At 42.7% G+C, this 14,060-nt stretch overlaps 1 protein-coding gene across 2 annotated transcripts; it reads left to right on the top strand.

Moving 5' to 3' along the window:
• The first annotated feature begins 1,864 nt into the window (after positions 1-1,864).
• Positions 1,865-13,160, top strand: SAR1A (secretion associated Ras related GTPase 1A). 2 transcript variants are annotated; one of them, XM_083441473.1, is made up of 7 exons: positions 1,865-2,111; positions 4,980-5,054; positions 5,929-6,048; positions 6,782-6,847; positions 8,033-8,136; positions 8,531-8,662; positions 10,475-13,160. In XM_083441473.1, the coding sequence occupies exons 2-7, from the start codon at positions 4,997-4,999 to the stop codon at positions 10,589-10,591; spliced, it is 597 nt and encodes a 198-aa protein (XP_083297599.1). In that variant the 5' UTR covers positions 1,865-2,111; positions 4,980-4,996; the 3' UTR covers positions 10,592-13,160. The 2 variants fall into 2 exon arrangements, with proteins under 2 accessions (XP_083297599.1, XP_083297600.1); XM_083441474.1 differs by lacking the exon at positions 1,865-2,111 and adding an exon at positions 2,411-2,736.
• The last annotated feature ends 900 nt before the right edge of the window (positions 13,161-14,060 follow it).

The following is a 14,060-nucleotide window of genomic DNA, read 5'->3' as shown; positions in this document are numbered from 1 at the left end:
TCTTACCCTAATTTTTAAAGTATGCCTTGTTCTGGAACTCCTGGCTCCTACCATCTGTTCCTGGGCCTACTATTTTGCCCTTCCATTGACTCCTGCGAGTGAATTTGTTTAACAACTGCATTTTTGGTAGTGTAAAGTTGCAATGGGGGCAGGACTGGGAAATGGAGTTGTGATGCAGCATAACCTGTTTTACCCCTCTCGCCACCCCTGACACACACAACATACGCAAGCAGGACTTAAACTGGCCAAAGAAAAGTACATAGTGGCATAGGGCATGCTCAGTGGACATGGGAGAGAAAGACACCACAACCGTGTTTTCTTGCAGATCAGTAACTGGTTGAGGAATGGGAAGAGTAGGAATAAATGGGCATTTCTTCCCACCAAGGGATGTAGAAAGTTGACACCCCTCCAGGATTGGTATAAGGTGCTCTCACTTTCCACTAATTCATAAATGACCTAGAGTCGGGGTGAGTTGTGAGGCACTCCAAAGGATCTCTCAAGTGGGTGAATGGGCATTAAACTGGGAAATGCAGTTCAAAATAATAATTTGTATCCCACCTATCTGACTGGGTTGCTCCAGCCACTTTGGGCAACTTCCAGCATATGTAAAACATAGTAAAGCCTTCAAAAGCTTCGCTATACTGGGCTGCCTTCAGATTTTTCCCAAATGTTATATAATTACTCATCACCTTAACATATGATGGGAGGGCCTCCCACTAAGGCCCTCTGCCTAAGCAAATGTAGAGTGAGAGCTCATCCAAATCTTGTCCCACCGTTTTCTCATGGGAAAGCCTACAGTTTAGTGCTGAATCAGAACAGATGGCAATTGGGTTTTCTGCAGATTGCTGTTTGTCCCAGTTTAGCGCTAAAAAGCAGTTTTTCCTGGGCGGGGGGGGAGGGTAAGCTGCAGGGCAAAGGCAAAACTGCTCGGACCCATGCTTTCTAGGCTTCGGACAAGCAAAAGTGTGACTAAGCCCTGATACTGTTAAAGATCCATTTTCGAGTGGAACTTGATAGTGAACGTGAAAGAACAGCATTTGCTGTGTGTGTGTGTGAAGGCTGGCGAGGCCTGAGACGCACAGTGCAGGATCATTGCAAAAAGCAAATGGATGGATGCTTTTTTGACCAGGCCAAAAAGAGAGAGAGAAAGGTTCAGATCTTTATTTTCTAATCGAATATTGGGTTTTCTCATGGAGAATTCACAGCCTTCCAAGATTGAGGGAAACAACAGAAATTCACACAGCACATAAATCAAGCAATCCGCTACTGCAAGAGGTACCGATGGCCACCAAGTGGGAAGGCTTTAAAACAGGCTTTAAACTCACTGAGGATGAGCCTGTCAGTGGCCCCTAGCCACAGTGGCTGCGTCCAGCTTCGGAAACACCCAATGCTGGGTTGGGGATCGCAAGTGGGCAAGACAGCTACTGCGCTCATGCCCTGCTTCCACCTGCGCGGCGACCGCAAGAGCAGCATGCCGCAGTGGAAGGGTGACTGAGCTGCAGGGACCTTCCTCACATAGACAGCCGAACTGAATTATAGAATCATAGAGTTGGAAGGGACCCCAGGGGTCATCTAGTCCAACCCCTGCAATGCTGGAATCTTTTGCCCGACATAAAACTTGAACCCACGCCTCGTAAGATTAAGCGACTCAGGTTCTGCCAACTGAGCTATCCCAGCTAGCAAAGCCCGATATGGTTTCATATTGGATGGGATGTTATTTCCCCGCCGCCGCCCCCAGACATTGGACGGGATGTGGAGTTTCCTGCATTGCAGGGGCTGGGCTAGATGACCACAGGGATCCCTTCGAACGCTGCCATTCTAGGGCCCGTAGCCTTGGACGCCCGGTGGGCGGAGCCTCCATCCTTTACGTCACTGCGTCTCTCGCTTGACACGTAGCGCGCAGGGCTCGGCGGCGGCGGCGTCTCCGCCTTCCGCTCCAGCTCCGCCCCATTTCCCCCTCACCGGAAGTAGCCTCTGCCGCTGAGAAGGGAGGAGATGCTACGTAGTTCCGGCGTGTCGCTGGCGGCTGAGGAGCAAGAGCGGAGGGGTGAGGGGGAGCCGTCGGAGCCGCTTGCCGCCGTCGTTGGTCGAGGCTGCTGCCGCCCAGTCCGGTAACAGGGAGCCGCCGCTGGGCGAAGGGAGGCCGCGGGGGAAGGCGGGGACTGCGGCGCGGGATGGGCGTTGGGCCTGGGCCGGCGGGCGGGCGGCTGAGCGGCCGAGACGGAGGGAGGGAGGGAGGGAAGCGAGCAAGTGACACGCAGGCGAGGTGGGGGCGGGGAGGAGTGGTCTGAGGAGGCCGAAGCCGGAGGGAGCCGCTCTTTTCTCTCTCTCTCTCTCCCCCCCCCGGATAATTTATTATTATATTTTATATTATATTTATTATACATTATATTTTATTATATATTATAATTATAATATAATGGATGTGTGTTTGTGCCTGTGTCTCTATCCGTCTGTCCATTGACCTCTCGGCACCGGCTCACCATTTGTCTCTTTCTCTCTCTCTCGGCCTTAGCTAGAGAGCCTTTTCCTTCTCTTACGTGGCTTGCCGGGATTGCTTCCCTCTCCTTTCTTTCTTTCTTTTTTTCCTCTCTCTCCTCAATTCCTTCCTCCTCAACTCTCTCCGTCGTTCTCCTTTAGTTTATTTATTTTGGGGGTCCCCGAAGTCCCCAAGGCTCAGCTGCTGACAGCCCACCTTTCTCACTTCCATTCTTCCCCTCCTCAAAAACAAAAAGGGTAGGTGGGGTATTAATACTAATAATGGTGTTGTTGTAATGCTAAACCGGTGTTGTAAAATCGGGGCTGGAAAGCGCGAGTGCCGAAACAGTGGAGTAGTGACCTCTCTCTCCCCCGCCCACACAAAAAATGGCAATCTGTGTCGGTCTCTTGAGAATGAGAGTGACACCTGTGCATTTTTTTGTGGGGGGCAGGAGGGAGAGGCACGGCTTGCCACCCTGGTTGTCCTCCAACTACGTAGTTGCTGGCTTGGGTTGTAAGGTTGTAGTCGGTTTGAATAGCCGGAACTGCTAGCAGTATACATTCCGCCCACCCGCTACTCATCCTCAGTTTTGACTTCGCCCTAAGGCAGTTTGCTCTCTGTAGGATTGCCACCTTTATCCCTTCGCTCATAGGCATTTTCGTTCCTTAAAGAAATATATGGGAGGCTCCCAATTCTTGGCAAATGAATTCTGTTCACCTCTTGGGTTTCTGGTTGTTATGTACTCTGGTTAGTCACAAGGGGTAGGGGGGAAAGATAGCAACCCAGGCTTGGCATTTGGATTTTATGTGAGCTTTGATGAAGGGATGAGTGGTGCTGTTCATTTCTTGGGAGTGTATTGTAACCCAGGGTTAATTTCCAAACTTGGGTCACCAGCAGTTTTTGGACTACAACTCCCATCATCCCTAGCTGGCAGGACCAGTGGTCAGGGATGATGGGAATTGGTAGTCCAAAAACTGCTGGAGACACAGGTATGGGAAACACTGCTGTAACCTTTGTAAATTTATGTTAAAAATACTCCCCCCCCCCATGGTAACTGAATAGTTTGACAGCTAACTTTTAAAATAACCAAAATGTTTTGAGCCATAAGCCTTTCTGGAATTCATGCCCTCTATCCTAGAAATCATGGAAGTTCATTTACTTTATTAGTAGTAACGGCAAATGGCACTCTGTAAGTGCTGACAATAGTTTTGTTGTCAGAATCACAGACGTTGGAAGGGAACCCAAGGGTCATCTAGGCCAGTCCCCTGCAATGCAGGAATGTCAACTGGTTCAGACTTCAGAACCTTTTCTTGGCATCAGTCTGTTTATGGGGCTGAGCGCTGACTGATTAAGCTTGGAATTCATGGTATCCTATTTGTGTAGCTGTGTTGAAATAAGGAAGGATTATTATCTGGTAATGCTAGACTTTAGACAGAAAAGTTGGTGGGTAACTTGTTCAGTGTTCAAATTTATGAGGAAAATGTCCCCACCCTAACCCCCTCCCAATTTTAGCTCTGTAGCCTTTGCTTTGCATTCCACTCCCTCTTGTAATTCAAGCAGCAGTTTTGTTGTAACATTTGGATTCCATGCTTTTGAATTTATAAATACATTAGAAGTTTAAAAGTTATCCATTTGGAATTAGATGAACCGAAGAAGATGTGGTCTGAGCACCAATTAAACGGCCTTAATATTGGTATCCATGGGTACTTTTTGTAAGAACATTTGTGAGCATAGTGAGTGCTATTGTGTGTTTTGTGGAGCATGTTTCACCTGCTGTGGTCCATACTGAAGCAAGGAATAACTTTTCCCACCCTCAGTTAAGATGAATGTGTATCCATGCATTCTTCCATTGTATTCTGAGAGAAATGGATGCCAGTGGCTTATGTACCTTGCTTACTTGAGTGTTCCCTAAACACACTAGCTGCAGAAGCAGAACCTTTATTTGTGTTCACCATATGCAGTGACAAGGCAGGGGATCCACAGCTATATGGTAGCTGTGGCACTTGTTAGCCCTTTACAAAGGCCCCTAAAGACTTGTTTTGGTGCATAAATCTGAAATGAAAGGCTCCCAACCAAGAGAAATCAATTTAATTTCTCTTCTATATTTTCTTTTTGTGATTTGTGGGGCTGTCACTCAAAGTCTTGCATAAGAAGTAATATATATTTGGAAGCTTCGGGAAGACACCTCGTAACATTTCTACTAAGAATAGAACTTGACTTCATATGGGGTTAGAGTAACCTGCTATGCATATCAAATATGCTGGTACAGAGAGTCAGTTGAAAACATAGGAGCCATTGTGCAAACTGTTTAGCTTATATTCCCTGCTTGAGGGAGGAAGTGTTGATTTGTTCCTGCTATCTTCATAGCTACCACACAATTTTGTTTTTCTGCTGGTCTCTCTTAAATGGCAACTTTCTAGTTCATAGGAAATTATGATAGCTGAAATGTTCTGGTATATAGCCAAAATTCACAAACAATTGCTTTTATTTTTCCTCCTAGGCAATTGATCTCCCACAATGTCATTCATATTTGAATGGATCTACAATGGCTTCAGCAGTGTTCTGCAGTTTCTAGGTAAGGCTTCAAATGTTCACCTATGAACAGTTCTCTTGGGCTTAGTGTTAACATCTGAACTGCTGGTTTTCACACATTCTGCTACTAGGAACTGAGAGGTGGTGGCACATTATCTGATGCCATTTTCACCCCTCTGTCTTTTCTAATTCTGAATGTGTCATTTTACTCATTTGCCCTAGAGACCTTGCTAATTTTTAATTTCTTAAAACTGGCTACCTACAGTGGGTCTCAAATTTCAGCAGCACCCTGTACAGTGCCAAAATTCTACACACTCCCCTAACCCTCCTCTGCTACTTTGCAGTCCCATCTCTAGTTGATAGGCTGCAGCTCTTCAGATTTTAAGAAAGGAAACTGTCCTATCCCCACCAGGAGATGCCAAGAATTGAATCTGAGATCTTCCGTATTTAAAGCACGTGTTGTACTGAGCTATGATCCTTCTCCCCTTTTCCCTCTTGGCTAACTTCATCAGATGTATTGGAGTCTATATGGAAGTAATTGTACAATTACAAGGAAAGGGTGGAGACATCATAGCTTACAATTCTAGGAGACTAAAGGGCACAGAAACCTGGGTAAGAGGGGCAAGCAGCAACATTCAATGAAAACAAAAGACTTCCGCTTTGTATAGTACCTAAGAAGAAGTAGTCTGTCTTAATTTCAATACTGTACAAGTTAGAAACCTCAGCCCTTCCACAAATGCTCCCTTCTTCCACTAGTAGCACTGGCAGTTCTCTGTAGAAAAGCATCTGTTAATGTGCCCAAGGTAGCATGGATATTCAAGATACAGTTTTCAAGATCCATTTATTCTAATTATACCGCTTACTTTGATCCAGTGATCTTATTCCATTTTTTAACATGCTGCTTTTCTGTTCTGCAGGATTATACAAGAAGTCCGGAAAGTTAGTTTTCTTGGGTTTGGATAATGCAGGCAAAACCACTCTTCTGCACATGCTTAAGGACGACAGGTTGGGTCAACATGTGCCCACCCTGCATCCAAGTAAGCTTTTCATAGCTCTGGGTGGTGGTATCTATTAAGGTCATTTTTTTTAAAAAAAATGCTACTGTATGTTACTAGACTACTTAGAGCCGGCATGGCCAAACTTGGCCCTCCAGCTGTTTTGGGACTACAATTCCCATCATCCCTGACCACTGGTCCTGTTAGCTAGGGATGGTGGGAGCTGTAGTCCCAAAACAGCTGGAGGGCCAAGTTTGGCTATGCCTGACTTAGAGCCTGGCATGTATGTTTTAAAAAAGTTGTATAATAGCAGTTTTCATTGCCTTGAAAAGTAAGGCTTATAAGCCTAATACCTTTTGTAACGATTAATAATATTATAAAAAACTAGTAAGAGATTATAGGCTACTGTGTCATTAAATGCACATTATGCTTGGTAAATTTTTATAAGCTAGAATTAAAAATAATTCCATGTCATTTGAAGGATTTGAAAGTTTAAATTTTAGACTTAGGTGGTGCTTTAAGGCTAGGGTCTTAGCCCTTCAGCCATTGCTAGAGTCCAGCTCCTCAGCCACAAACAGCCAGTGGCCTGGGATGATGGGAACTGCTGCTGTTGTCATTGGACTGCATCTGGATGGCAGCAGGTTAGCCATCCATGCTTTTAAAGTCTGGTTTGTCCTGAATGGCTTCTCTTAGATGCAGGCATTTTTATATGTGAGAGAAACAGTACAACCAACCAGTACCGGAGTTCATAAAATATTTTCCTTCTTTGCTGCAGCATCAGAAGAGCTGACAATTGCAGGAATGACTTTCACAACTTTTGATCTCGGTGGCCATGAACAAGGTAAAAGCAACGTTCCCCGTCTTGTGATTTGCGATTGATAAGTGTTTCTGTCTTGGTGTTGGTTATTTTGACGTAGCAAATTATTAACTGGGAGTTTTAATTAGCTGGTCATGGTGATGCCATCATGGTTCTCAACCTTTTTGGTATGGTGACCGCCCCCCGCCAAAGTCCAAATTTACTTGGCATGGCAACCCATCAATTTATGTTGTTTTTTCCTCGCTGTCGGTTTATTGTTACATGAATTTTGAATCACAAGCTAGAGTTTGTGGACCTCTTGTTGCCATGCTTTTCTCCTCAAACCATACTTTTCCCTCTTGGCTCCACACTTGCATGATCTGGAATGATATGACAACCCCTGTTCTCAAAGGGGGGGGGCACTTGAAACGAAGAGTGCCCTTTCACCACTCCCACACACCCAAAATAAACCTTTGGGTCTTTACTCCACACTTCCCTTTGTGGGGGGGGGGGGGGGAGTTTGAAACAACACATTTTTATACAAGCCAAGTCTGTACATTTTTTTAAAAATACAATTTTTGTTTGCTCTGGGGATATCGTAATACTTGATGTTATAGCAACATCCACCATGAAAAGAACCTCACAGCTAAGTCAGTCCAAAAGCCCATCTAGTCCAGCATCCTGTGCTCACACATGCTAACCAGATGCCTCAGGATGCTTGCAAACGGGACCTGAGTATCCACAGGGGTACTGCCTTCAGTAGAGGAGGTGGAACATAGTTATTGTGGCTAATAGCCGTTCTAATTCTCCTTACGGAAACAGCTCTCTTGTAGAAACAACCACATGGAGATAAAATGTAGCTGGGGTTTTTAAAGCAGAACAAGGTTGGCCTCAAGAAATGGCCCTGAAAATGTGGAAGTACTGACATTTTGAAGCTAGTTCACATAATGTATACTTTTTAAATTACTGAGCATAGGTGTGAAGTGAGCGCTTGCCATAGAAATAAAGGAATTAAGGCGCCCCAAGGGTCATCTAGTCCATCCCCTGCACTGCAGGGGATAAGATAAGCACATGCAGTAGCTACTAGTGACGTCGTTGACTTTGATTATAATGGCAAGCTGGAATTTGAAAATGTGTCGAGAAACACTCGTGACCAAAATTCTGCCCTTCTTGGGTATTGCAGCTGGTGGCTGTGTTACCTTTATAAAAATGCTTTTCTTTCCCTTTTAGCTCGGCGTGTTTGGAAGAATTATCTACCAGCGATTAATGGGATTGTCTTTTTAGTGGACTGCGCAGATCATGCACGTCTTTTGGAGTCCAAAGTGGAGCTTAATGTATGTAGCTTCCCCCCAGTTTTACACAGCCGGTTGGAGCCTGTATAGAATCTCTCTTCCTTTCTGTCACCTGAAAAATTGGATCTTAAGACTGTGTGAAAGAGAAGAGGTGTCATAATGAGAAAAATCTAATAAATATGAAGTGGAGAATGAAAACAAGGCAGTAGTAGTTAAAGCATCTAAGTTCTAGAAACAGTTTTAGGCCTGAACATACTTTTCAATAAGCTTATGTCGGACTTCACTGTAAGTCAAGTGCAACTACCGTGATGCCTCACTTTGTACAGTAGTGCAAAGATTTTATGTATGATAATAGACAAGAAACTGTTTGGGATTTATTGAGAATCATTGCTGCAGATATGTTATGACGCACATGTAATTCTCTTTTTCCTATTAGGCACTAATGACTGATGAAACAATATCAAATGTGCCAATTCTTATCTTGGGTAACAAAATTGACAGACCAGAAGCTATCAGTGAGGAAAAGCTGCGAGAGATTTTTGGGCTTTATGGGCAGACCACAGGAAAGGTAAGAAGCCAAAGCTGGTCATAAAAATAAGAAAATTGATATACCGTATTGCAAGACTGATATCCTTTTAAAAGCTCTCTCAGTAGAGTGGTATTTCAAGATCCAAGTCTTGAAATCTGAAGTTCTAATGGCTTTTAAAATACTGGAAAAGGACAGATAACAGGCTTTCAGTACATCTGTGTGTGATGCAAATATTAGTAGTTTTACTAGCCTACTAAAGAGGTTAGTAGCCTGTGTTTCTGTGCTAGCCCATGAAGGGGAGAAACTTCTTAAAAGACTAGTGGGGAAAATTGCCTTCTACCAAACAGGCTGACTGCCTTTCTTCCTCAGCCAGTGCAGAAACAAAGAGCTCTAGCAGAAGAGGAAAACAAGAGATCCCTCCCTCTCCACCAGCCCCCTCGCTCACCATGTAATTCCTGGTCACCAATGGCTACCAGGCAATTTGTTAAGTAAAAGGCTAGTTTTAGTCAAAGCTATAATAGAAGTACAATTGGTCAAGGAGAACTGCAAGAGCTCACTTTCGTAGAATAGCTTTATTTGGTATATTTGCTCCTTTTTGGAATTCTTTCTCCTATGTGCAGTTAGAAATGACCAAACTTGTATAGTATGTGAACCCCTGGGTTCCCCGAAAAGAGATGAACAACAAAATTTCCTGACACTTTAAAGACTAATAGATTTATTGTGTCATAAGCTTTTCTGGTCTACTTCATCAGAGGCATGAAATGTTACCTTCAGTTGGAGGATACATGTATACGTGGGTGTAGAGAGAGAATTGTAAAAAGTGAGCAAGGACAAATCTAGTGTGACAAATCTAGTAAAGCATAAATATATACAAGATCATTCACAATAGCAATCGTTACTAATAACATAGGGAGCCTTAAGTCGTTGTGTTAATGAATGCCTACTAAAGGACATGCTTTATCTAGATTTAAAGCCTAAACAAATCAAATCAAGCTTCTCCGATTTAACCATTTCCTGCTTGAGTCTCCATTTGAAGTTCCTTTATTGGAGAATAGCAACTTTCAGGGCAACAGTAATGCCTTAGGAGATTGAATTTTGCATACGGCGATTTCTTAATATTGCCATTTTTGTTGTCCAGTTGGGTTCCATTTATTTTTACATAGACTGAACGTAAAAAACACAAGAACATTGCTGGCTGATACATATACTGAGATTTTAAAATGTGATACATATGTTCATGCTTACCTGACCTCTATGGATATACAGCAAATTTTATTTTTGTTTCTTGCATTTATGTACTGCATACTATGTTTCAGTCAAAAATACCATTTCAGTCAAAAATTCAAAAATACCATTTTATATATTTGTGAAATTTACAATTTAAAATGATTACAATTAAATATAGCTCAGCTGTTTGCAAAAGGGGTTTCAGACAGCCCTACACTGAGCTTTGGCTGCACCAGACTGCATGCCAAACTGGGGAGGAATTTACCCTACTCACCAGCTGATGAGGGTGAGTTAAATCCTGCTGATTTGGCTGTACACATCAGTTCCCAACAGGGGAACTGGTGCACACAGCCGACATAGAATCAAACGTTGCCCCTCAGGTGATCACACCCACCCGCCCTGTTGGAGTGTTGTCAGTTGATTGGCAGGTGGGTGTGTTTTTAAAAAATGGCATTGCAGGCCAAATGTAAACCCCAGTGCACCATGATTGGCCTGCAGCTCAGAAGTTCCCTACCCCTAATTTTTAAGAAAGTTTTGTTTGTGTTTGAAGCCATGCGTAACTCTTTTACTGTTTTAAGAATTCCACAACTGAGTCTCTGTGAATGAATTCTTGTTTGACTCTAGGGGAATGTGCCACAGAAGGACTTGAACACACGTCCCATGGAAGTGTTCATGTGCAGTGTACTGAAGAGGCAAGGCTACGGTGAAGGTTTTCGCTGGCTATCGCAGTATATTGACTGATACTTGGAGAGAAATCTACTCCTGGACTGATCCTGTTCACAGCTTCCTTATGGACTTTTCTATTAGAACATGGAAGGCTCTCCAACCGCATACTGGCAATGACCGAGAGACTCCTGTCTTCACTTACCCAATATCACAGTGGTGACACAATTCTTTTCCCTTTGTCTGGGAGATAACACTCTACACACTGGTGCAGATTGTTGTCACTTCCAGTTGCCATTGTTTCCCATGGAAACCATGGCTTTCAGTTACAATGGGGCTGGTGAGTTGGAACGCAAAACTGCACACAGCGCTCTGAGTGGCTGGAAAAGAGAACCTGTCTCACCACTGTGGCCAATTGACTTTGGAAAAAGCAATTCTATTTTTTAAAGAAAGTGTTTAATGTGAACTGTGTCCCTTTAGATTTCTTAAGTTAGCATTCATCTTGTTTGGGCCAGAATTCGATAGGGTTTTTATTAATCTATTTAAATGTTATTTAGATAGAGAGATCCCAAATTACTGAACCAGCTATCATGATATTAATAATTCTTAGTGAACAGAAAGATGGGCTCAGTTGCCCTGTAAGATGGTTGTGCTGTCACACTGTTTGATCATGAAGATGGTGCTATTGGGACTGACTTGTGCAATGATTTGTTTTCTTTAATTTACAGGGGTTTTAGTTGGGGAGGGAAATGGAACGCACATGCAGACACACTTCTTCTAGCTTTCCATGTCATTATGCATAGGAGTCTGAAATGCGGTTAATCACCTTAGCCCACCTCTCAAAGTTACCACCACTTCCTTTGTCGGCAGTCTTCTTATCCCCCTTCTCTGCAGCAGCAGCGGAACAGTTGTTTCAGGCTTGTGATATGGTTTGTTCTACATTGCAGGCAACTGCTGGAAAAAAATGCAGTAGAAATCATGAGTTTATTTTGTTGGGTTACTGTAGCATTAAATTTTTCCACCAAATGCATATCATAATGCTGTTAATGTAAACTAACCCTGTTTCTTTTATATTCAACAGAGCTTGTGTTTGAAATTTCATTACTTGCCTAGACATCTTCATTTTCCATTTTAAAGAAACCACAAGTAGACATCAGTCTCCTTTAAAGGAGTATGATGGGGCTTTAGGTGAAATTATTTTAGTGCTCGCTGGCAGTGTATTTCACTGATAGATGCAAGAGATTGGTGGCTCAGAGTCTGAAAACTCTTGAGATGACTTGTGTGCTAAATTTTGTTACGGAAGAGGAAATGCAAAATAGCAAAACACCAGAAGAACTCTTTTTTTGTGCCATAGGCACTTTTTCTGCTGAAAGGTGCACTCTGTTGCTAGGACTTGAGTAGGTTAACTTGATGGTTAGTTCCTGTGATCTAGCACCTTTTGTCTCTGCATCAAAATCTTTGAAAGGGAAATAAGTCCTTAACATAACCATTAATAGTTTGAAATTCCAGGTTTTTGTGCTGGTGGTGTGAAAATCGTTTTTTGGTTTTTTTAAAACAACTTCTGAGTTTTGCCACATTCACTCAGCACTCGGGCATGTCAAAATGTGTTGCTATTTACCCAAACACTTAATGGATTCCACTGAAGCATGTAATGCAGCTGTAAAGACAGGAGAATTTACACTTTCTCTGCCAGCAAGAGGAAGAGAATGTATTGCTAACATGGTACTCTTAAATTACACCGGTTGATGCATCTGACCTGTAAAGCTTAATACAGTTGGGGTACTCCCAGGGTAGTTTAAGCTGAACCATCATTAGAAAGAAGCGTGCAACAGTAAACTTCCTGAAAAGCATAACAAGAAGTCTGATCAGGATCAATAAGGCTCTCTTTCCACTTACAGAATACTTGTAATTCTTGACCTATTTGCAGTGTCTTCACCAAAAATGGCTGCATATAGCATCGTCATTGATTTCTCTTTTAATCTTGTCTCTGTGAAGCCTTTTGATTTTACAGAAGCTTTTCAATCTGTAAATATCTCCCCAGGCCACCGTGCCTATGACTGTGTGGCCAAGGAGGTGTAGAGAACCACGTCAAACTACAGTGGTCATGCAAACACACTTGACTTTAACTGATCAGTTACTATATTATTTGAATCTCCAGTATTGACCACCTAGAGTTCTCCTGTTGGATGTTACATTCAAGGAATGCTAATGGAATTGTTCTTGAAACAATATGCGACCTGGTAACCCCTTACCAGAAGTGACATACTCAAGTTCCATGCTTAAAGGGAAGACCCTAGTGAACAGAGCTATAGAATTTGTGCCCAGTAGAGGCATAGTTTTCTATGAAGGTGGTGTCTCAACCACTGGAGAAAGTACTTGTGAATAGCTCTGACCTTTCCCCCCTCCGCCTTGCCATGTATTGTCATTAGACAAGTCTTAACTCCTTGCAATGTATGGATATAAAGTTTAATATATACTTTAGAAACTGGATTACAGATTGGAAGGCGAGAGAACATGTCATTCTGTTAGCAAAATGTTTTAACTTCCCATTTCTGGAAACGTGAAACATGTTTGCAGAGAAGGTTTGTCTGTATCCAAAACATTTTAATAAAGTTTTTTTTAATAAAAAAAAACCAAGAACAACCCATCACACTTAGTGGACTGAGTCTGGCCATAATCCTAATACGTTAGAAGTTCATATGCTCACAAAATAAACTAGTGATAAAAGGTGTACAGTTCCTGATCTATAATGGCATTTTAGATGAATGGTTTTAATATAAAAAAGTGACTTGAAGGTAATAGAAAGTATGTCACATAGTAGTGTTAGCCACCAAATATGTTCAATTACGTAACTGAGGGAATTAATAATATATTTTCTGGCATGTGAAGCTCTGAAGCATGTTTAGGTTAGCTGGTTGGTTCAGAAGAAAACCTATAAAGGAATAGGAAGCTCTTTCTGCATGTGGAGTTGCTTAAAAAGAACGAGATTGAAAGTTCATTAACAGGTTAAAGCCCGATTCAGAAGTTAACACAGAAGTAGAGCCTGAACAAGCGTATAACTGGTACAGTTTCTGTTTGTATATTTCAGCTAGTTGCTATTACTTAAGTGGCCATTTGAATGAAAATTAAAGTAGATTCTATTTAAGATATGCAAAAAAAAAGTATTCTTTCTTGCAGCTTTTGCTCTTAGATGTACATTCTTTCATAACTGGGTGGAAGGTGAAAAAAGTGCTTAGTAGCTGCAGCCGAGGGGGAGAGAGGAAGATCTGGAGGTGATGCTGCCAGTTGTTTTGTGTCCTGGGTGTGGGTTGCACAAGAGAGGGGAGGAAGCCTGGAAATGGCAGGGAAGGTGAAAAGGGAGCTTGGTAGTTGCATGGAGGGGGTGGAGCAAGCAGGAGCACAGCCCCTAGTAAAAACAACAACGAAAAGAGTTACCGTATTTTTTGCTCTATAAGACTCACTCTTTCCCTCCTAAAAAGTAAGGAGAAATGTGTGTGCATCTTATGGAGCGAATGCAGGCTGTGCAGCTATCACAGAAGCCAGAACA

The sequence above is a fragment of the Podarcis tiliguerta genome, assembly GCF_965153285.1.
Source record: "Podarcis tiliguerta genome assembly, chromosome: 5".
In the NCBI taxonomy this organism is placed as follows: domain Eukaryota; kingdom Metazoa; phylum Chordata; class Lepidosauria; order Squamata; family Lacertidae; genus Podarcis; species Podarcis tiliguerta.
Note: the sequence above shows the minus strand (reverse complement) of the source record. Positions and strands in the feature narration are given on the sequence as shown.